General features: G+C 41.7%; 2 protein-coding genes across 6 annotated transcripts in view; both read left to right on the top strand.

Moving 5' to 3' along the window:
- The window catches only part of KCNQ5 (potassium voltage-gated channel subfamily Q member 5), a gene marked incomplete at both ends in the record, with an annotated part of 602,709 nt that overhangs the window by 161,269 nt on the left and 416,090 nt on the right, over positions 1-25,350 (top strand). The gene's annotated exons all lie outside the window — the stretch shown is intronic.
- Positions 799-2,120, top strand: LOC308265859 (glutaminase liver isoform, mitochondrial-like; the record flags this gene model as incomplete). The annotated part of the gene is made up of 2 exons (XM_080699805.1): positions 799-845; positions 926-2,120. 2 exons carry the CDS (start codon positions 799-801, stop codon positions 2,118-2,120), a joined length of 1,242 nt encoding a protein of 413 aa, XP_080555931.1.

Here is a 25,350-nt window from a genome sequence, read left to right on the forward strand (position 1 = left end):
CTTTTGAAACACACACGCACATTTGTACACATGCATGCACAGTTACACAGTAACTGTGAGAGGATGGATATGTTAAATCAATTGAATATAATAACCCTTTCGCTGTGTGTATGTACACCAAACCATCATGTTGTACACCATAAATACATACAATATTCTGATGATAGAGCAATTTAGAAATAGGAACTTGTTTTTCAGGCTTCATTAAAACAAGATATATAATTTTGGTAATTGATTTATCTAATCGTTCCTGCATTTGAGAAGCAAGAGAGGGGAGACATGGAGTAGAGGACGGGGTCTGTGGATGGAGTATTTATGGATGTGGAAGGAGGACTTTGAAAATCTCTAAATAATTATATGCAAACAAATATGTTTTGTGTATTATTCCAGGGAGATAGTCTATGGTTTTTAACAAATACTAAAAAAAATTCGGCGAGGCGGCGTGGCGGGGCCCGGAGCCGCCACGCAGCCACCAGCCGCAGCGCCCGGATCATGATGTATCAGAGAGTGGCATGCTGTCCCGCCTCGGTGACTTGCTCTTCTACACTATTGCTGAGGGCCAGGAACGAATTCCTATCCACCAGTTCACTAGCGCACTGAAAGCCACAGGACTACAGACATCAGATCCTCGGCTCCGAGATTGCATGAGCCAGATGCACCGCATGGTCCAAGAGTCCAGCAGTGGTGGCCTCTTGGATAGAGAACTCTTCCAAAAGTGTGTGAGCAGCAACATTGTACTCCTGACCCAGGCATTCAGAAAGAAGTTTGTCATTCCTGACTTTGAGGAGTTCACGTGCCATGTGGATCGCATCTTTGAGGATGCCAAAGAGCCCACTGGAGGCAAGGTCGCGGCCTACATCCCTCAGCTGGCCAAGTCCAACCCAGACCTGTGGGGCGTCTCCCTGTGCACCGTGGATGGGCAGAGGCATTCTGTGGGCCACACAAAGATCCCCTTCTGCCTGCAGTCCTGTGTGAAGCCCCTCACCTATGCCATCTCCGTAAGCACCTTGGGCACTGACTATGTGCACAAATTTGTGGGCAAGGAGCCTAGTGGCCTGCGCTACAACAAGCTCTCCCTCAATGAGGAAGGAATTCCCCATAACCCCATGGTCAATGCCGGTGCCATCGTTGTCAGCTCCCTGATCAAGATGGACTGTAATAAAGCAGAGAAGTTCGATTTTGTGTTGCAGTATCTTAACAAAATGGCTGGGAATGAATACATGAGTTTCAGCAATGCCACATTCCAGTCAGAGAAGGAAACAGGGGATCGGAATTATGCCATCGGCTATTATCTCAAGGAAAAGAAGTGCTTTCCTAAGGGGGTGGACATGATTGCTGCCCTCGATCTCTACTTCCAGCTGTGCTCCGTGGAAGTCACCTGTGAATCAGGCAGTGTCATGGCAGCCACCCTGGCCAACGGAGGGATCTGCCCCATCACAGGCGAGAGCGTGCTGAGCGCAGAGGCTGTGCGCAACACCCTCAGCCTCATGCATTCCTGTGGCATGTATGACTTCTCTGGCCAGTTTGCCTTCCATGTGGGCTTGCCAGCCAAGTCAGCTGTAACCGGAGCCATCCTTCTGGTGGTACCCAATGTTATGGGAATGATGTGTCTGTCACCTCCACTGGACAAGCTGGGGAACAGCCAAAGGGGCATCAACTTCTGCCAGAAGTTGGTATCTCTCTTTAACTTCCACAACTATGACAACCTGCGGCACTGTGCCCGGAAATTAGACCCACGGCGTGAAGGGGGAGAAGTCCGGAACAAGACTGTAGTGAACCTGTTATTTGCTGCTTATAGTGGAGATGTCTCAGCTCTTCGAAGGTTTGCCTTGTCAGCCATGGATATGGAACAGAAAGACTATGACTCCCGCACTGCTCTGCACGTTGCTGCGGCTGAAGGACACATGGAAGTTGTTAAATTTCTGATCGAGGCTTGCAAAGTGAATCCTTTTGTCAAGGACAGGTGGGGCAACATTCCCCTGGATGATGCTGTGCAGCTCAACCACCTGGAGGTGGTCAAAGTGCTTCAAGATTACCAAGACTCCTACACACTCTCTGAGACGCAGGCTAAGGCAGCAGCTGAGGACCTATCCAAAGAGAACTTGGAGAGCATGGTGTGAGCCCTGGTCCTGGACAGTTCCCTGCTCAAAAAAGTACAAGCTGGACACACATTAACCCTTACCATGAAAATATTATGGAGAGTTGCTTCAGTGGGCAACTCTCTTGGTAACATAGGCCAGTGCTTCCTGTGAGTCAAATGCCCCATTCTTTCAGCAGATACCTGCAGTAGAGCTATCCATGGACACTTCAAGGTGTGGCCTAGTGGCTTGGCCCACTCAAAACCATCCTGGGTCCCCTTTTTCTCTCTCTGAAGAAACCATCATACTTTGATGGAGGACTCTAGTTTCTTTGCACATGTATATATCAGAGTAAGAAAAAGGAGGGGACCTGTGAACCTGGCTTTAGTAGTCTGGTGAGATCTGTCCCCCTTGGACAGGACATGTTGTTGCTCTGCTAATAGCAATTTTATAGACAGAGAAAGTATTTTGTGCTCAAATAAACTTTAATTATACAAAAAAATAAAATAAAATAAAATAAAATTCATAATTCCAAGATTGTTAAGGTCTTTGGTGTAAAGTAAAAATGTATTTTTCATATTTTATGATGCAAACTTTTCACTAATTCAGTACCATTTTTTATTCTGAGTCTGTGAAATATATTGTACTATGTAATTTGGTCCTAAATCTAAATTAGTAAATTCTATATTTCTGACACATACACACACACACACACACACACACACACACACACACACATATATTTTCCCAGTACCGGGGATAAAACCCAGGGACATTCTACCTCCAAGCTACACCCCTACCCCTAGTTTTTAGTCTTTTAATTTTGAAACAGGATCTCACTGAGTTGTGAAGGGCCTCGCTAAGTAGCTGAGGCTGTCCTCGAACCGTGATCCTCCAGTCTCTGCCTCCCAAATGCTGGGATTACAAGCATGTGTGCCACCACACCGAGCCCCACATTCTTTTTTTTTTTTTTTTTTATGGTACTGGGGATGGAACCCTTCTACCTCCGGGCTATACTCCCAGACCTATTTTATATTTTATTTGGAAACAGGGTCTCTTAAGCCAGCAAGGCTGGCTTCGAACCTGCGTGATCCTCCTGTCTCCACCTCCCAAGTGCGGGTATTACAAGCGTGCACCACCACGCCCGGCCCCGCATTCATATTTTTAAATGCTATGGAGTATTGATGAAGAGAGTACATTGATGCAAAAGATTATACACAAAATTTTTTTTTTTGCGGGTCTGGGGATGGAACCCAGGAGCATTTGACCTCCAAGCTACACCCCCTTCCCTGTTTTTTAATTCTTTATTTTGAAACCGGGTCTCACTGAGTTGCAGAGGGCCTCACTAAGTAGCTGAGGCTGTCCGTGAACTGCGATCCTCCAGTCTCAACCTCCCAAATGCTGGGATTATAAGCGTGCACCACCACGCCCAGCTAGATCCGACCTTTTGACAAAATACAATAAGGAAAGTCTTAAAGATAATTGTTGAAAAGAGTAATTAATAGATTTAGAAGGGTGGATACCAGTTTATAATATGTATGCATAATTCATTGTAAATTACCAAATGCTTTTATACACTAAGTAGCAAATTTTTTTTATTCTGATAAAATAAGTGGCTTCATAGAAGTCAAAATTGATTCTGTGAAGACATGGGTATTTTGACAATATTAACATGTGTTTACTTAGCAAATGGCCATCCCTCACCTCCCTCCCTCCAGGGTTATTAGAACTAAAGAGATAATGTAGGGAATGTGCTATGAAGTAACATGATATCTAATGTCAATTCAAAATTTTACTAAATTTCACTAGGTGTATGGAAGAGTATATAGCATACCTACTCAGCTTAATCTATCAATTGTCGCCTGTTGGGTAAGAAGACACTTTAAAAACAGACCTCACGCCGGGCGTGGTGGCGCACGCTTGTAATCCCCGCGCTTGGGAGGCGGAGACAGGAGGATCGCGCAGGTTCGAAGCCAGCCGCGCTGGCGTAAGAGACCCTGTTTCAAAAATATAAAATAGGTCTGGGAGCGTAGCCCGGAGGTAGAAGGGCTTCCAGGAACCCCAGTACCACCAAAAAAAAAAAAAAAAAAAAAAAAAAAAAAAAACCAGACCTCAGCTGGGCAGAGTAGCGCACACTTGTAATCCCAGTATTTGGGAGGCTGACATAGGAGGACCACAGGTTCGAAGATAGCCTCAGCAAACAGTAAGCCTACTTTATTTTGTTTCAAAATAAAAATAAAATAGGGGTGGGGGTGTAACTCAGCGGTAGAATGCCCCTGGATTCAATCCTCAGTACCACACACAAAATAATAATGATAAATAAATAAACAGACCTAGATGAAATATGGCTTTATATCAGTGTGGCCCCCTCTGGATTGAAAACACTGAGGAAGATTCAGGGAGGGATTTTCTTAAGAACTTTAAAGCTTGGTTTACTGAAAGGATAATTTCAAACTCATAATTAGTTTGAAGCATTCATTTTATATCTGAAAAAGTATATTTTTAAAATGGAAACTTGTTTTTCTCATTTCCTAAGAATCAAAATATTTGGCAAAATCATTATCGAACTTTGTAAAATGTATATGAAAAGGTAAAGGACCAAGAATAGCCAAGATCTTGTGGTGGACTTAGAATAACAAATGTGAGGCCTATTGTAGAGCGATAGAATTTAAGACAGCAATATTGGCACACAAATAGAGCGTGATAAACCAATGAAACAGAATACAGAGCCTAAACACACATTTGCACATGCAGTTTACCTTATTTCTGACAAAGCACCATAGGGCAGGGAGGAAAGGATTATTTTCCTTCAATAAGAGCTGCATGGTCAATTGGATAGCCTTAAGGGGGAAAAATGAACCTTTTTTTTAATCAAAACATGCACAAAAATCAACTATTGATGAATTGCAAACCTAAGTGTAAAAGTTTTTTTAAAGACCTATTAGAATGGAGGTTGGCAAACTTCTTAAGGGCTAGATAGTAAATACTTCAGACTTTGGAGGTAATAGTCTCTTGCAGTCATTCGGCTTTCTGCTGTGGTAGCATGAAGCGACGTTGTGAACAATGCCAGGAGTAAGTGAGCCTGTCCATGCCCCATAAAACTTTATTTACAAAAGTAGATAATAAGCTGGACTTGGCTTGTAGGTTACAGGTTTCCAGCCCCTCTTTTAGGTCATCTATCTCATCCTGAGTAAGCAAAACTTTCTCAAATTGAACACAAAGGGTGGTCATCAAAAACAAAATTTGACAAGGAAACATGAGGGAATAATGCAGAGAGAGGACTGTAGAGTAGTGGAGGGATTTGGGGGAAAGAGGAAGAGGAAGGACTGAAGAAGCAAACAGCTCAGATCATACCATGGCAACATGTGAAGGTATTACTAGGAATCTCATTAACATATGTGAGGAGGTTGGAGAGGGGAGCGAAATGGCATGTGGAGGGAGGTGCAAGGAGCTGTATGCATGTATTTATTTATCACATTGAACCTCACTGATGAACAACTGCAATAATTGCAAATAAAATAATAAAAAGCAAAATAAAAATTAAATCATATCTTACTGGTATTATATATAAATATATGAAATGGTCCTCAGACTTACAAGTTATCAGGAAAAAACCAAGACTTTAATACTACAGTATTCACAAATGAAAAAGGTGGACAATTTTAAGTGTTACCAAGAATGTAGAACAAATATAACTCTCATACCATACCCTGCTGACCAGAGTATAAGTGGGTGTAGCTCCCTTGGAGAACATCATTATCATAGAGGTGTCCTATGATCATAGGGATATATCCCGTGATGAAATAATTCCATTCTTTGGTATAAAATGAATATAACTATGTACATATGTTCACTAATGGCCATATACTTGAATATCTAGAGTGGCAATATACATACTGTCCTAAACAGAAAACTACCCGATGCACATCAACAGAAGAGAACGTAAAAACATGTGGAATGTCCACACTATACGTTATTTATTTATTTATTTATTTATTTATTTATTTATTTATTTGTGGTACTGGGGTTCCTGGAAGCCCTTCTAACTTAGGGCTACACTCCCAGACCTATTTTTATATTATTTTTTATTTGGAAAGAGGGTCTCTTAAGCCAGCATGGCTGGCTTCGAACCTGCGCGATCCTCCTGTCTCCGCCTCCCAAGCGCGGGGATTACAAGCGTGCGCCACCACGCCCGGCTTACTTTTTTATATTTGGAAACAGGGTCTCTTAAGCCAGTGCGATCCTCCTGTCTCCGCCTCCCAAATGCAGGGATTACAACCCGGCACCACCACGCCCGGTTTAAGTAATTTAGATATGTATTCACATGTGGTGTATTCACACTACAAAGTATTATCCATTTAGCAGTAAGATGTACACCACACACACACAGAAGCACATCATGATATTCTCATAGTATATATTTATGCTGCACAGGAGTGAGAATAGTCTGCAGTAACAAATAACAACATGGATGCCTCTCTCCTGAGAAGCGTCTCTCCTGAATGCATCATTTTCCCAGAAAATATTGAGTGAAATAAACAAGACACAAGCCAGGAATGATGGTGCATGCTTGTAATCCCAGCATTTGGGAGGTTGAAACAGGATTGCGGTTCAAAGACAGCCTCAGCTACTTAGTGAGGCCCTTTGCAACTCAGAGAGACCCTGTTTCAAAAAATAAAGAATAAAAAATAGGGCTGGGGGTGTTGCTTGAAGATAAAATGCCCCTGGGTTCCATCTCCAGTACCGCAAAAGAAAAAAGAAACCAGACTAGGTAGAAATAAATGATAGAATTCCATTTGTATGAAGATCAAACACGGCAAAACATACCTGTCTTTGTAGAATTGAAGTTCACAGATACACTGAGTGGAGAAGACACAGTGATAAGGAGGGAGGGCACATAGGAGAGCTCCCAGATGGATAATAATATTTTATTTCTTGCACTAGATACTAGTCCATAGGTTCATTTAGTTTGTGAAAATTAGTTGAAATGCACATTTAAGTGCACTTTTCTCTGTTCATTGTACTCTGCTGTGGTTTCCTGTAGTGGGTCTAAATCAGCTGAAGAGAATTTAATTCACATCAGGATAATGGAAGTGATGGTCCTTTTGACTTGCATCTTCCTGATGGCTAAGCTGATGTTGAACATTTTTTCCTGTATCTATTGGCCATTTCTATTTCTTCTTTTGTGAAGTATTTGTTCAGTTCATTGCCTATTTCTTAATTGGGTTATTTGTTTTGGTAGTGTAGAGTCCTTTGAGCTCTCTATATTCTAGATATTAACCCTCTATTAGAGTGGTGGCCAGTAAGGATATTCTCCCATTCTGTATGATCTTTACGTTCTTGATGGTTTCCTTTGATGAGAAGAAACTTATTAGTTTGATGCCATGCCACTTGTTAATTCTTACTTTAATTTCCTGCACTTTGAAGGTCTTGTTGAAAAAGTTACTGCCTGTGCCTCTATGTTGGAGTGTTGAGCCAGTGCCCCCCTCTAATAGCTTCACAGTCTCTGGTCTAATTTCTAAGTCTTTGATCCATCTCGAGTTGATTCCTGTGCACGGTGAGAGGTAAGAATATAGTTCCATCTTTCTACAAATGGATAGCCAGTTCTCCCAGCACCATTTGTTGAAAAGGCTGTCTTTTCTCCAGCGTATGAGTTTGGTCCCTTTGTCAAAGAGCAATTGACTATAGATGTGTGGGTTTGTTTTTCCCTTCTATTCTGTTCCATTGGTCTGGATGCCTGTTGTTGTGCCAATACCATGCTGTTTTAACTACTATTTCTCTGGGAGATTCAAATAAAAACTACACTGAGATTCTATCTAACCCCAATCAGAGTGGCAAGCATAAAGAAGTCAAATAACAACAAATGTTGGCGAGGATGTGGGAAAAGAGGAACTCTTTTACTCTGTTGGTGGGAGTGAAAACTAGTTCAGCCACTATGGAGATCAGTGTGGAGATTCCTTAGAAAACTGGGAATAGATCCACCATATGATTCAGCTATACCCTCCTGAGTATCTTTCCAAAGGGCTTGAAATATGTGTATAAGTGTGAATATAGCACGGTCAACCTGGACACTCATTGTTGGGAAGGGGGAAAGGGAAGCGGTGTGGGGGGCACAAAGTCCTGTGCGAGTGTATGCCATTGTCAATATGATCCACATTATGATGTGAAACTATAGTGTACCAAGAAAAAAAAGAAGAAAAAAAGTGATGGTCCTTGGCTCCCTGACCACTGTTTTATCTTGATTTTGTTTACCATTTACTTCTATTTGATATAAATTTCTTATTTTAAAATAATCCAAGTCAGGCGTGGTGACGCACGCTTGTAATCCCAGCATTCGGGAGGCCGAGGCCAGAGGATCGAGGTTCGCGAACAGCCTCAGCTACTTAGTGAGGCCCTCTGCAACTCAGTGAGACCCTGTTTCAAAATAAAGAATAAAAAAATAGGGCAGGGGTGTAGCTTGGAGGTCAAATACCTATGGGTTCCATCCCCAGACCCACAAAAAAAATGTAATCCATAGATTCCTAATAATGTAGATAAAATGATTAGATAATAATATGTCGGAGAAAAGAGACAAATTTCCCATGCAAAAAGAAATCCAAATATTTTTATAGACTCTCTGCCCTTGAGCAGGGGAAGTATATCCCTGCCTTTTGAGGGCAGGCTGCACATGGTGACTTCTTTCCAAAGAGCTCAGTTTGGAGAACCCATCGCATTGTGAAAAGACCTGGCCAACACTACCTCCTCCAGGTGATAGGTCAACACTGCCACTGAGAAGCCACAGTAACAAGACTTAGCCTTGATATGGTGACATGATGGAATGGCATGTCGTGTCTGTGCTCTTTCTTTCAAGAACCCCTAATCCCAATCTAATCATAAGATCATCCTGACTCAGTACTACCAAAAATTGTCAAGATCACGAAAAAGAAAACCTGAAAAACTGTCAGAGACAGGAATAGTCTGAGGAGATGAGTATCTAAATGTAATGTGGTATCTTGATTGTGATCCTGGAACAGAACAAAAGAACATTGCATAAAAACCATGGCAATCTGAATAAAATAAGAATGTTAAGAATAGGGAAACCTGGGGCAGGGTGTACTGAACTCTCTGTAATAACTTTGCAACTTTTCTGTAAGTCCAAAGTTATTCCAAAATTAAAAGTTTATTTAAAAAAAAGACTCACAAACTAAGTAGTGGGTTATACTTGAACTAGAAAGTATGGCCTATAACATCAAGTTACTAAAAATAATAAAATACAAGAATAGGAAACCATGACTAGTTTCATAATCCAATAGCTAGTTATATTGCAGTAATTATTCTTTGCTTTCTCTGAAAGTTTGGATTGATTTATTTTCTCAGAAGTTATTTTATTAACAAATAATCATATTTTTAAACATTTAGAGTATTTTCCTGTCTAAATCATAGTGCTTTACACCTAATAAAATTTTATTCTCTTCCTTTTTTAAGAAAATGTTTATTGGTGCATTTTAGTTATACATCATAAAGTGATTCAAAGTGATACATGGGCAATGTATTGTGCATGTATCCACACAAGTTTTGTTTTATTCCATTATGATGTATGAATAAAATGCACCAATAAAATTTTTTTAAAATCTTTTGGTGAATGGATTGCTAGTGATTTAACCTTAAAAATGCGAATTATTTCTGTTTACTCCAACATCTTAAGGTGGGAATGTTATGAACTGTTGCTTACAGATATTCTAAGTTAAAATCTTTATACATCAAACTTCATGCAGAAGAACTGAGTAATGAAATAGGGAATGTTTTTGTTGGTAATTACTGACTATTAAAAATTAATTTTCACTTCATTACACCCTTTCAACAAATATAATAGAAGCATCATAGAATGTTGGAACTGAAAGGGATATTTAAGAGATTAGTTCAGCTCCTTAACTTTATATGAAATAACTGAGTGCCAGAGAATTTGGGACTTGCCTGGAGTCATAATAAAATTGGTGGGAAAGCTGGAATTCACGTATTCAGTTGAACAAGTATTGACTGAGTATTTATTATGTTTCACGAACTGTGTAGAGACATGAAAATGAGTCCAACTTTATTTTCTTTGATGGAGGAGGTCGGGACAAGGAGAGATAGGGAAATGAATGAATAAATACAGCCCGATGTGGAAGCCAGCCATCCGTGCAGTGTCCTATGAAAACGAAGGAGCAGATGACTTAACAACGGCTTGGGTGTGTCCTCTTATCCCAAGGGGAGCACATTAGCCCTGAATCCATACACATGTCTTTCTACTGACACCCCAGGATACAACCCTGAACACCAGCAAGTGAAGCAGTTGTTGATAAATATTCTGAAGAAGATAAAACAATAAATTCTTATTCTTGTCCTGTTTTATTCTAGGAAAAAACTATCTCCTGCCTTACCCATGCACAATCAAAAGAGACATGGAGGTGATTATTTGAAGAGCCCAGGGAATTTGCTTCCAGTGCTTATTTTTTTACTCCAAGGCTTCAGAAAGGTGCCCTAGATTTCCAGCATACCTCATAAAGTATATCACCTGGAGTCGCTCTCTGTCCCTCCTTGCGCAAGGCTTGGTGGCGGCAGAAGATTGTGCTGTGCTGTCTACTGAAAGGGAATGTGGAACAGATTAAAAATGATGAATCACCTTTATAAAAGCCAAATTTTAAATCTTTGAAGAATATTCAATTAAAGAAATTCAAATGGCAATAGGATAACTGAAACTCTGAAGGAAGTTGCATTGATTGGAGCATTATAGGTCAGGGTAAGAAACAAATTTGAAAGTGGATGCCTTTCAAAACAACCTGAGGGGCAAAAAGAGAAGTGGGAACAATGACCAGGCCTAGGTGACTACATATATTGTATGTGTGCAGATGTCTAAAACAGTAGATTATAAATTTTGCCATGCATACACATACATAAAAGCTATGGCTATTTTAATTGGCTTCGTGGTCATATATATATAATTTTTTTTTCCTGGTACTGGGAGTGGAACCCAGGGGCTTTCCTACTCCCAGACATATTTTATATTTGATTTGGAAACAGGGTCTCACTAAGTTGCTGAGAGCCTTCACTAACTAGCTGAGGCTGGCTTCCAACCTGTGCAATCCTCCTGTCTCAGCCTCCCAAGTGCTAGGATTATAAGCGTGCGCCACCACACCCGGCTCATGGTCATATTTTTACAATATACACATATATCAAAATATCACAACGCACACTGCAAATATGTATAATTTATATTTGTCGATTATAACTATTTTAGTATACTTTTATTTAGTGCATTGTAGTTTCACATCATAATTCTATAAAATATTTTTTAAAAAAGAAAATTTACCAAATCAGAAGTCTATCTAGAAGAGTCTTGTCCCATAGCATATAAGTACAGATAATTTTTAGAAAAGAGTGATCAATTATATTGCAGATAGGAGTCACTTAAAGTAGTTCCCGTAAGCTATCCATTAACTGTGGCAATGAAGAGGGCTCAGGTGACTTTAGTGAGGATGGCTTCCGTACAGTGATCATCCTTAATTGCACCATAGTGGCTTGCTGAGCATGTAGATGATGAAGTAGAAACTGTTTTCCTAGACTGTTCTTTGAAGGTTTGGGTAAAATTAGAAGAAGAAAGACAAGAAAGTATCTAGAGAAAGAACTGAGGGAGACACTTCTGTTGTCTATTTAATTTGGGATGAGATGTTTAATACATTTGTAGGTTACCAGGGAAGATGCTCACTAGGAAGCAGGTGTTGATGATAGAGAGGGAGGGGGAAGGAGAGGGGGAGAGAGGGCAAGACACCTGGAGAAGCAGCAGGCACAGGGTCAAGGGCACACAGAAGAGGGGCTAGCATCCTCCAGAGAAAGGAATATTTCCTTTTCAGAGCCAGGAAGGAAGGAAAGACACAGTCAGTGTAAATGAATATGAAGAAATATAAAGACAAGTTTGTTGCAGTAAGTGCGTGTGTGTGTGTGTGTGTGTGTGTGTGTGTGTGTGTGTGTGTCCCAAGATAGAGCACTAGGGAGTTGAAGAAGATCATGCTTTAAGACTTTGTTATTGCCGGGTGTGGTGGCGCACGCTTGTAATCCCCCGGCTTGGGAGGCGGAGACAGGAGGATCGCGCTGTTTCGGAGCCAGCCTTGCTGGCTTAAGAGACCTTGTTTCCAAAGAAAAATATAAAATAGGTCTGGGAGTGTAGCCCGGAGGTAGAAGGGCTTCCAGGAACACCAGTACCACACACAAAAAAAAAAAAAGAAAAAAAAAGACTTTGTTATTTATTTCGTTATTTATATTTTTTCTAGAAGGAAGTAAGGAAGTCTGCTGGGCTGCTGGGACTGAAATTACATAAAACCTAGGAGAGCCGTGAATATTTGGTTAGAGACTGAGGAGAGTGGGCAAGGAGTGACTGAGGACAAAAATAAAAAGATTAAACCAAGGGCGTTAGGAGTGGAAACTTAATTTGAGGCAGCAACAACCTTCAGGCTTGTATGATTTTTCTTTCCGTTGTGATCAGCTCCCAGAATTTTTAAAAGGCATTTACTAAGTATCCTTTACTATCTTTCTGGCATTATGCATTACAAACAGTACCTCAGCCCAGTAGGCAGGCAAATTTGTTATTCCAATTTACAGTTTAAGTAACTTTTCCAAGGTTGCACAGCTGGTTAGAAGGGAGAGCACAGGTCTGTCCAACTCTAAAACATATGTTGTTAGCCATATGTTTTACTTTCTCCCAAGAAGATAGAGATTTAAGAATTGATAATACATTTTGCCTAGCCTTAGGGAACTCACAATGCATAAAAGAAAATATGGTAATAAGTAATCTCAAGCAAATGCAGGGATTGTTATGTCCAGAAAGCAAAGAAAAGGAGCATGTCATTCTTACTACGGCTCTACGGGAGCCTTCTCAGGAACCCCTGAACTCTGACCAGCTCCGAGTCAGGAGTCAGCATTCACAGGTGGACATGGAGTCTGGGCACTCTAGAGCTAGTGACTGTGTGAGCAAAAGCACAGAGGTGTCAGAAGGAACACCATTTTGCTCAGTGTACCTGGGACAGGGTATCTGCTGGGCTGGGGGATTGGAGAGATATGGGATCAGAAGAGGTGTCATATCTACTCAGAACTACTACTCATCTGTAAGAGTTTTTTGCTGTTGTTGCTATTGTAGCAGTAGTGGTGATACTGGGATTTGAACCAAGGTACATTCTACCAGCTACACTCCCAGCCCTATTTTATTTCAGTTTTCAGTTTTATTTTATTTCAGGGTTACACTAAGTTGCTGAGGCTGGCCCCAAACCTGTGATTCTCTTGTCTTAGCTTCCCAAGAACTGGGATTACATGTGTGCACCACCACATCAAGCACATATATGATTTTAAAGAAGAGAATGACATCAGATTTGAGTTTTGGAAACAAGACCTTATTTGTAACAGATGGGATCAATTCCAGAACAATCATTATAATAATTATAAGCTTTCACCTGTTCGGAATCTGGTACTAAGCGATTCTTATAGACTCAGTGATTTAATCATAGAAACTCTGTAAGGGAAGTAGGATTATTTTCGTTTTACAGGTGAGGAAAACAAGGCCCTGACAGGTTAAATAACCTGCCCAAGGACTCATGGCTAAAATGGCCGAGGCAGACCTGGAAGCTTTTCAGATTAGCTAAGGGCTAAGGGAGGATATTTTTATTTTATTTTATTTATTTTTTTGAAGGGGTGAAGGTACTGGGGATTGAACCCAGGTGTGTTCTTCTGAACCACAGCCCTGCAGCCCTATTTTATTTTTTATATTGTAACAGGGTCTTGCTGAGTTGCTGTGGGCCTCACTAAGTTGCTGAGGCTGGCCTTGAATCTGTGATCCTCCTGTCTCAAGCTCTCAAGTACTGAGGGCATAAGCATGTATCATCACTCACAGCTAAGGCAGGATTTTGATAAGGAGATCGGTACAGTGACCTTGTGTACCTCCTCACCAGAAGCTAGGAAGAGGCAAGGGATGATTTGCTTTCAGAGTCTTCTGAGAAAACATGGCCCTACTGATACCTTGACTTCAGGTATTTGCCCCCAAGCTGTGAGAGAATAAATTTTGGTGGTTTGAAGACAACAACTTTATGATAATTTGTTACAGAGACCCTAGAAAAACTAATATAGCAACACCTGTAACTCAAGTTCAATTACCAGTTAGAGCTATATTATCATGTATTTATAATTGCATACAAATAAGTGCATGCCTTTTTTTTTTAGTAAAAGATCACTCAAAATTGATGGTTTGATGGGGCTGCCATCTTTATCTTAGCTGCCTTTCAGAGCCCTTTGCCTAATAGATAGATTCCCTGAAGCAAATCTTGCTTTCACCTGCATATTGATACTGTTATCCGAACTTAACAATATTTTGGATTCCGGAAACCAAATTCTCTTTTAATCCTAGCCTGGCAGTAACATGAAACTAAGACTTACTTTGTATCCAGAACAACAACCTCCACACTTGAAAGGAGGTTTGAACATGCTCAAGCCTGCTTTATACCTGGCTTATACACTGACCCAGGGACTGAGAGTCTGCGCTTATTCAAGACTGGAAGTATCCAGAGCTGCTTGCAAAACGTGTGATAAGCCAGATAAGCAACGCCACAGGAAGGGAATCTTTTCACATCTTATTTGAAACCCTGAGTTTCCACAACATAGAACTAGAGAATTTTAGTTAGCAAATTGAATGGACATGTAATGGACAGGAGTTAAAATCATTTTGATTTCTACCAAAGTAGTGGTATTGACAACTTCAATCCTACATCATCTGTCCTTTGGCTGCTAACCATTTTTTCTGGTTGACAGGGCACTTACATTTGTTGCCCACTCCACAAATGCTTCTGGGATGGATGCTCTTTATCATTCGTTTTTCACAGAGAAAAGCTGGACGCAAATGTGGTTGAAGTTTTCTAGGGCTAGCCACTCCGATTCATCAGTCACAGATACAACACTGTGCAATGCATGTACACACATACTGCCCCAGGAGGGCTTCTGATATATCTTGAGAGTAAAAAGGGATGCTTGGTGTTTTGGTCAGCTTCTTCACTGCTGTGACCCAAAATACTTGATAACCACAACTTAGAGGAAAGAAGATTTATTTGCTCACAGTGCAGAAGGTTTCAGTTCATGTTAGGCCAGATCCTCCCTGAGGAGCTCAGGGTGTGGAGGCAAGGGGAGGGGACAAGGGACATAAAATCCCCAAGGCAACACCCCCAGTGATCCGCCTCCTCCAGACACACCCTGCCTGCCTATTTTAGCACCCAATAAGTCCACTCATCCATCAGTAGAGATATCCAATGATGATATTAGCACCCCCGTGATTCAGTTATTTCACCTCTGAACACTCCGCCTTGTTTATACCTGAGCTCTTCCAGGGGACATTCTACATCCAAACCATAGACACGTGGTTACCCGAGATCTGCTCAGCACGCCTGCTATTCTGACCCCGTGCAATGCTGTTCCTTCATGCTCCGCCATGAATGAGTAGGTTGCAGGTACACTGTGGCATAGTGAGCATCCTGTTCTCCAAAAATACTGACACGAAGCACGAGCCACTTTCCTTTTAACATTCACTTCAGAAGGGTTTCTGTGGCTTTGATGAACTAATAATAGAAGGACACACATGCAGCTCTGAGAATCAGTGATGAGAGGGTTCTTAACATTCAGGGTCCATCTGAAGTGTCTCCTTTTCAGAAAGGCCCCTCTTCCCCGTAGCCCATTTTATGCTTTGATAACATATACCTGGTTTTGTTATTTATTAATTTATTCATTGGCCTACTGTCTGTCTTTCCAGATTTGCAGGCTCTTTACTGTTTCACTGCCCTCTGGCGAAACCTAAAACTGTGCCTGTTGTTAATCAAAAGTTCAACCACTAAATGAAACAATGATTACAGCCTTGCTAGTCCAGGAACCATCGGAGTGAGGATTCAGAAGAAGCAGGGGTGACAGAAGCTAAGTAGGTTCTTTAGTAGAATAATAGAAGCAGCGACTCTGTCAAGGACCTAGGACAAAAATCTTGCATGATGTGGGAAGAGGTTGGCCTTAGAGTCTATAGATATAAAGGTGTAAAACATTCAGGAAACAGGTACAAAGTCGCCACCAGTGGGGGAAGAAAAAACAAATTGTAACAGTGAGTCCTTCCTGAGTGTGTAGGGAGGTGGGGAGAGGGGTGTGCGAGCTGAGCGTTTCTAAGGTTGTCTACAACGTGCAGCAAATAAACAGTACTCTCAAAAAGGAAAGTGCTGAGTTCCCAAGCACCGTTTGCAAGAACTTTAAAACAAAAATAGACATTTTAGAAATATTTTTCTTGTGTCATACTGGGGATTGGACCCATGGGCATTCTACCTCTAAACTGCACTGCCAGCCCTATTTTATTGTTATTTTCAAAACAAGGTCTTGCAAAGTTGCCACATGCTGGCCTCAAACCTGTGTAATCCTCTTGTCTCAGCCTCCTAAATACTGGGATTACAGATGTGTGCCAGAATATACATTTTAAAATCCTATATTCATGCTTATGTATATGCCTCTGTGATGTAACTTTGGTGTGCAGTGCAATAACACTCTAGAAAAAACTAATTTGTACTTTGAAATGAATTAACCAAATTAAAATACACAAGATACATCCAAGCATAGACTCAGGCAAAGTTACCTGGTGTGGGTTGTGCCTTTACCTGTTGGCTGTACATGTGATCACATATGGTTCTATATAGAAAATAAGAGAGGCTTATTTCACCCAAAGTATCCTAGGTATTTATTGCCAGATGAAGAAATTGTGGAAAGCAAGCTGAGGATATAATTGTGTTGAAAGAAAAGTAGAGAATGTAGCTGTATCAACATTACCCAGTGTCACCTAGTTACATCAAAAAGTTCTCGATAAACAGCCCCAGGGTAAAAAGACATTTTCCTTTCTGAGTTCAGATGTGTCTGTGCTGTTGTCTGGGCATCTTTTCAATTTTCCTCTGTTGGCTTGGCTCTTGGGGGATTGGAGGCTGCTTTTTCTTATCTGGGGAAGGAATGCTTTTCTAACTAGAGCCTGATGCCTTGCTGGGATGAGAAGGCCAGTGTGAGTTCGGCACAGAATCCCCAGGCCTAGGTATTCATGGAGAACTGAAGCATGTCACTGAATACCCTCGGGCCTACCAAATAGCAAGATCAGCATTCCAAGACAGGAGCCGCTGTGCTATGTCCCTCCTGCCTCCACAGTGCTGTGGCCATTTCACCCCCTCTGGTCCTCAGCCTGCCTGGCCAAGGGTCTGGGGGCACATTTGACAAAGTGTCCCCCACTCCTTAGTTTTGGGAATTGAACCCAGGGGCATTCTACCCCCAAGCTATACTCCAGCCCCTTTATCTTATATTTTGAAGTAGGCTCTCACTAAGTTGCTGGGGCTGGCCTCTAACGTCCAATCCTCCTTCCTTGCATTCAAGTACGAGGATTACAGGTATGTACCACCCTACCCAACTTAGCATGGTGTGTTGATGGTTCCTTGCGGAGAGCATTTTCAGGGTGTGGGGGGGGGGTTCAAGAGAAGAGGGGGTGGCCTGCCGGTGTTACTGGCTGACCTCCTAAGCCACCTCTTGCTCAGGGCTTGCATTTCTCTCATATGCAACCTGTCATGATTAGATATGGGATGTCCCCTGAAGAGCTCCTGTATTAATGTTCAGAGTTGATGTGATTAGGCCACAATGGTGATAATCTCATCGGTGTGTAAGTCCATACTGGGTGGTAACCTAGGCTGGTGGGAAATGGCTGGAGAAGTGGATTCCTGGCTGCTCATCCCCAGATGCGCAGTGCCTTTCCAGAAACGTGGCAAGGGACCAGGAGCCGCTAGTCCTGGCTTTACCCTTTCATGAAGAAATGGCCTCTTCTGAGAATTTCCACCCATGTCGTTTTGGCCAAGACTAAGTCCCATGGTAGCTCTCAACCTCAAGAGAGACTAAAAACTTGAGGATTTACTTTTCCAGCCTCTGTGATAGAGGCTGGCCCAAAAGACAAAGAGTGGCAGTGATGAATTTTAAATTAACCACAATAAGTCAAGGCCGAATTATTAAATACTCAATGATAAAGAATAAGTTGGAGCAGTAAACAATGCAAAGTGAAGCAGAGAAGGATGGAAGACCCACAGCTGGCAAGCAACATCAGCCAGATCCCACAGTCAAAGCAGGGACAATTCCAAGGCGCTTTAGACTTGTCTTGCTTGAATCTTCTTCCATCTAGTAAAATGCTTCCACTCTCCATTAGTGCAGAACATAGTGACCAAGGATATTTTATAAGTAACATACGCAGTTTCCCTCCCAGCATGTTGATGGAGCATATGCCCACCCTAGTGTTCCTGTTCTACGACTGTGCTCCTGGGTCTAGCAACGGAGACTAGAGAGGCCGTAGAGCTGAGAGTGAGTAGAACACAGCTGGGCTCCAGGTGCAGCATGGAGCAGGGCGGAGGCGATGTCCTCTCATCTGTCCTTCTCTTAGCCTTCAAGTTCAGGTCAATCATCAGCCCCTCTTGGGAGCTGCACCGCTATTTGTACCACTTTGTCCTCTCCAGCAGAGTGGCCATTCCTGTGTGCAACATCACTACCAGCATGCGTCTTTACAGAGTAGCATCCATGCCTCACAATTACATGGTCCAAACACTAGGTTCAGAGCACTTTGGCCATTGCCCTGCAGAGCATTATTGCCCTGAAAAATATAAGTTCTACTGGTAATTTTCAGGGGTTTGTTTTTGTTTTTGTTTTGTTTTTGGTACTGGGGATTGAACCCAGGAACAGTCGACCTCTGAGCTACACCCCCAGCTCTATTTTATTTTTTATTTGGAAACAGGAGTTTGCTAAGTTGCTGAGAGCCTCACTAAGCTGCTGAACCTGCCATCCTCCTGTCTCAGACTCCTGAGTATTGGGATTATAGGTGTGTGCCAGCAACTATACCTGGCTAATTTTCAGTTTTTTATTATTCACATTTTAAAATGACAAAAAGAACCAGACAACATAATTTAACAATATGGTTTATTTAAACCAATATTTCCAAAATATCATTTTGACATGATAATTATTATTGCATACAACCATTATTAGTGGATATCTTACATTCTTTTTTTCATATTGCTCATAATAAGTCTTCAGTCAGCATCCACCCCCCCTTTGTTGTTGTTGGGGATTGAATTCAGGGACTTTCTTTTGCCAAGCAATACCCAAGTCTGTTTTTGGTTTTGTTTTGAAACATGGACTTACTAAGTTGCTGAGGCTGGCCGCAAAACCTGCAATTCTCCCATCTCAGTTCCAAAGTACTGGGACTAAAGGTGTGGTGTGTGTCACCATACTTGGATACTCGTGCATTTTAATACACTCAGTTTGGACTGGCTACATCTCAAGTAGCTGAGAGCTACATGTGTTAAGTGGCTACCATATTAGAAGGCTCTACTCCAGAGTTCATAGACCAACAGTTGTTACTTATTATAAAAGTTTCTAATTGGAGCCGGGCATGGTGAGGCAGGCTTGTAATCCCAGTACTTGGGAGGCTGAGACAGGAGAATCACAGGTTCTCAGACAGCCTCAGCTACTTAGTGAGGTTCTCTGCAACTTAGTGAGAACCTGTTTCAAAAATAAGAATAAAAAATCGGGCTGGGGGTGTTGCTTGGAGGTAAAATGCCCCTGGGTTCAATCCCCAGCACCACCAAAAAAAAAAAAAAAAAACTTTCTAATTGTGCCTAATAAATGCTTAATAGAGAGTTCATGGCCTGAGGTCAGGGGCAGCTGTCTTACGTGAGGAAAGCCAGCTGCTTCCCTACCAGTTCTCCAACGAAGATATTTGTCTTAGTGATTATAGCACTGCCTGGAGTCTAGGTCTCAGCCACAAGGGTTTAGAAACACTTGATATATTCAAAGCTCTGAAGTTGATTTATTTCAGTGTTGCTATTGGTGACAGAATTCTTAGAATCTGGTGTGTAAGAATGGAGATCCTGATCCATTTGTGATGAGGAGGCCTGTGCATTTGGGTCATCTCCATAGGCCACGGCCTGTGAGATAAATCCAGCCTCTCTCCCATCTGTTTTTGCATAGCTACAAACTAAGAATGACTTTTACTTCTTTAAATAGTTGAAAGGAAATCAAAAGAATAGAATTTTGTGAAAGATTGAAAATGCACAAAATTCAAATTTCATTGTCTCCAAAAACATTTTATGGGAACACAGCCACACTCGTTCATTTAAGTATTATCTGTAGCTGCTTTTGTACTATAAAAGCAAAGTTGAGTGGTTGCAAGAGACCATATGGCCCACCAAGCCTAAAATATTTACTTATCTGGCCTGGTTCAGAAAATGTTTGCCAACCCTGCGTCATGTATGGAAGTCACTAGACGAACTTTAAAGAAGTACAAACATCTAGTATCACCCCCAAATCATTCAGATTTAATTAGTCCCTGATGAAGCCCACAAAGTATTAAAAGAAAATTCTAACACTGTCCTCAGTCTTTGTAGGAAACCAAAGTATGCAGCAGATTGTGGAAAGAAGGAGCTCGAAGGGGAGGAGGCAGGAAGGTAACTGGAGCCTCCGTCCTGCGGTGCATACCTGTCCGCACAGGGGCCTCCTGCGCCTGCGTGCCAGGGCACATTCTTCCCAGCTGGTGCCCCTCCTGTTTCTGTGTGCTCACCTCTGTGACCCTGAGGTTCCTACATTCCCCAGCTCAGCCAGCTCCTCTGCAGATCGACACATTCTTCCTGTGCATCCACCAGTTAATCCGGCCTTATCAGCCTGGGGGCCATTCTGTCTCCAACATGATTTGTCTTCATGAGTCAGAGGAGCTGCTTTCTGTAGCTTTTCTCCAGACCAGTCTGATTTTCCTCCTCTCTCCCACCCCCCCAGCGAGCTTCTTGGTTGCTTCAGTGACTGTGCCTTGTGTCCAGTTGCACCTTTGCCTGTGTATCTTTGAGTCTCCAGCGGCACATACGCCAAGCCATCTCACCGTTGGTGGATGAGTTCATTGGTGGTTGAACAAAAGAATAAATGAATGGGAAGAAAAAGTTAGAACACTGAGCAGTTTTGTAGACTATGTGTGTGGGTATAGTGAACTTAAAATTAGAATATCCAGATTTGAATATTGTCTCTGCTATTTTCCCCAGAAAGCCCCATGGGACGACCTCTTGCCTTCCTAAGAACAAAGCTTTGAATTCCTATAAGATGAGGAGAGTCATACCCACTTCACAGAACAGAATAAAGGAAGGTGTCTGATCAAATGTGGTAGCACCCTATATAATGGCTGGCCCATATATGCTGATTAATAGGAAGTTTCTTCCTCCTTCCTTCAGCTTAGCTAAGGCATCTCCTTACACTTAAAATTTTTATAGCTATAAATTATTTGCAAATCTATTAAATTAGGTAGCTTATAGCAACATTATTAAATATGACTCGGTAAAATATTTTATTATTCATATATACATTTTATAGTACAAACTTTTAAAGAACGCTAGACAATACAATTCTATAATTATTCATGGCTCTAATAATTGAGTTTTTCCATAATAAAAATATCTCATAATCCGGGCATGGTGGCACATGCCTTGTAGCTTTCTCAAGACCAATTTGTTTTTCCAGGATTAGCCTGAAACACTGGCCTGGAGATAGCAAGGCTGGGTTTCAGTTCAAGTTAGCTGAGGCTAGCCTCAGCGATTTAGCAAGACACTTAGCAATCCTAGTACTTGGGAGACAGAAACAGGAGGATCACAGGTTCGAGGCCAGTCTCATCAACTTTGCGAGACCCTGTCTCAAAATAAAAAATAAAATAGAGCTAGAGTGTAGCTTGGAGATAGAAGGTCCTGGGTTCAGTCCCCAGTACCTACCCCCCCAAAAAAGCATCACATGAATTCATTCATTTTGTAAGCCCTATCTCTTTTTAAGGAACATTGCATTTTATTTTTTCTTAAAAGGTTTTTCAAATTTTTGAGATGGAAAATTTCTTCATTTGAACTCATGTCTAATATTTTATATACTGAGAGAAACATAGCCCAGCCTAAAAACGAAACAAAAAACTCTGTGCTTTCCTTTCCTGCGTTTCTGGAAGAGTCATGGGTATTGAAGGATCCAGCCTTCTAACCTTAGCTTCACATCAGCATCAGCTGAAGGGATACGTCCAGATGCTGAGGGCCTGCAGGCAGAGCCAGGGCGGCACCTGTTTTCAGTCTTCCAGGTGATACCAATGTGTGGCCAAGGCCAGATGACATGACTCTCCTACCCTTTGTCTTTTAGCATCTAAGAAATCTAAAACTCAGCTTTGCTACTCCCAGACCAGTATTCCAAGAATTAAGGATGTGCAGTTTTCTTGAAGAATACAAAAATTTCACTGTATGAAATACTGCTTAGGTTAATTTAAATATGTGGGTATACAGAGAATATGATTGATAGAAGAATTAAGGAACTTTTTTTTTTTTTTTGGTGGTACTGGAGTTCCTGGAAACCCTTCTACCTCCGGGTTACACTCCTAGACCTATTTTTATATTTTTTTTATTTGGAAACAGGGTCTCTTAAGCCAGCGAGTTCTGGCTTTGAACCAGTGTGATCCTCCTGTCTCCGTCTCCCAAGCACAGGGATTACAAGCGTGCGCCACCACGCCTGGCAGAATTAAAGAACTTTAAAATTGTTATCATCAAGCTGGGCGTGGTGGCGCATGCTTGTAATCCCAGCATTTGGGAAGCTGAGATCGGAGGATCGCGGTTAGCAGGCAGCCTCAGTTACTTAGTGAGGCTCTTTGCAACTCAGTGAGACCCGGTTTCAAAATAAAGAATAAAAAATAGGGCAGGGGCTGTAGCTCGGAGGTAGAATGTCCCTGGGTTCCATTCCCAGACCTGCAAAAAATAAATAAATAAATAAATAAATAAAAATAAATAAATAAATAAAATTGTTATCATCTGAGCTTGGTGGCACAACATCTATAAGCCCAGTACTTGGGAATCTGAGACAGGAGGATTACAGGTTCAAGGCCAACCTCAACAACTTAGCAGAGACCTTGCTTCAAAATAAAAAATAAAATAGATCTGGGGGTGTAGGTTGGGAGTAGAATGCTCTTGGGTTCAATCCCCACACAAAAACTTCAGATCACGCCAGGCATGGTAATACTCACTTGTAATCACAGCATTCAGGAGGTGGAGACAGGAGGATCATGGTTCAGGAACAGCCTCAGCTACTTAGTGAAGCCCTTTGCAACTCGGTGAGACCTTGTTTCAAAAATAAAAAGACTAAAAAATAGGGTTGAGGGTGTAACTTGGAGGTAGAATGCCCCCGGGTTCCATCCCCGGTACCACAAAAACAAACAAACAAACAAACAAATACAACAATAAAAATCTTCATATCACCACATTTTATGTATCAGGTAAAGGTGACTTTTATTGTTAGGTCTCTTGTGACATGGGTATTATCATTCCATTTTTTCCAATAATAGTGGATCAGTTTAATATATTTTCATATATTGTTTTAGACAATCAGATGCTATCCAGTTCTTAAAAATAATTACTGAGTGTGGTGGCATGCCTATAACTCAGTACATAAGAGGCCAAGACAGGAGGATTGCAGGTTTGAGGTCAGCTTCAGAAATTTAGCAAGAAACTCGGCAACTTAGCAAGACCCTGTTTTAAAATAAAAATAAAATAGAGCTGGGGGTGTAGCTCAGAGGTAGAATGCCCCTGACACAGTGGTCATCTCTTTTTTAAAAGCTCAGCTTTTATTCTTCCTTCTTTTAATAGATGTATCCTAAGTTTTCTTTGGGATGATATCAGGAAATAAGGGAATATGGAGGGCAAAAGGCTTTCATGAGGTCACGCAGCTCGTGAGTGTCATGGGTCACAAAAGATACACAACTCATAGAGCACTTAGCTCCATTTTCTTTTCCCTCTGTAAAAATAGAATCTCATATTTATACATTCCTTTGCTTTTTGTGTTTTTCTTCTGGAAGACATTAATATCTCAACTTTTATCAACTCAATGCCAAAATCTTCTCTATTTAGAAAACTGGAGAAAGATATACAAAGAAATAGACTTGTAAATTTGCAGGCCACACCAGATAATTAAAAGTCACCGAAAGCTAAGCACAGTGGTCCATGCCTGTAATCCCAGTGCTTGGGAGGCTGAGGCAGGAGTATCGCAGGCGCACGGCCAGCCTCAGCAACATAGCAAGACTCACGGAAATTTAGCAAGACCCTGTTTCAAAACAAAATATAAAAAGGGTTAGGGGTAAAGCTCAGAGGTAGAATGCCCCTGAGTTCTGTCCCCTGTACTACTAAAACAAAATAAAACAAAACAAACTCATGTGAGACATCTCAGTAGATTCTTTCAGCCATTCCCTGGTGCCAGCGGTGAGAGACAGGAGAGGGAGGTTGTCATCCTGTTTAGCTCTGCTCTCTGGAGGCTGAGTGGTAAGGACGCATTGGCTAGGAATGATGAGCAGAAGGTACTTATGTTCCACAGAGGCCACTGTACAATGAACTTGGATGGGTCTCAGCACAGGAGGATAGAGGAAGAGCATCGAGAGGAGGGGACCTGCAGGGACCAGACAAGCAGAGCTAGGCTCACTCGTCAAGGGGAATGTTTTATGTACCTTGCATGTCTGTCTAGAATTCACTTGAATGTTAGTTTAAACACTAACACTTATGCTGGGCGTGGTGGCGCACACTTGTAATCCCCGTGCTTGGGAGGTGGAGACAGGAGGATCGCGCAGGTTTGAAGCCAGCCATGCTGGCTTAAGAGACCCTGTTTACAAATAAAAAAATATAAAATAGGTCCTGGGAGTGTAGCCCAGAGGTAGAAGGGCTTCCAGGAACCCCAGTACCACCAAAAAATAAATAAACATTAACACTTTCGTGTGTGTGTGTATGTGTGTGTGTGTGTGTGTGTGTGTGTGTGTGTGTGGTACTGGGGTTGGAACCCAGGGGCATTCTCCGTCTGAGCTACACTTCCAGTCCTATTTTTTAGTCTTTATTTTGAAACAGGTTCTTACTGAGTTGCAACGGGACTCACTAAGCAGCTGAGGCTGGCTGCGAACCGCGATCTTCCTGTCTCAGCCTCTGGAATGCTGGGATTACAAATGTGTGCCACCACACCTGGCCCATTAACACTCTCTTAAAGCAACATTACTGGTGTATTTTGCCCTGATTTCTTTTTTCAGTGGTGTATTATAATTCTACAGATAGTGGGATTTGTTGTTACATAATTGTAAATGCACACCACATAATTTGGAAGCTTAAAATAGTTATACTAATAAGTTTTTCTTTACATTTTCTTTAAATCTAGTTCT

The sequence above is a fragment of the Muscardinus avellanarius genome, assembly GCF_963383645.1.
Source record: "Muscardinus avellanarius genome assembly, chromosome: 8".
NCBI lineage: Eukaryota > Metazoa > Chordata > Mammalia > Rodentia > Gliridae > Muscardinus > Muscardinus avellanarius.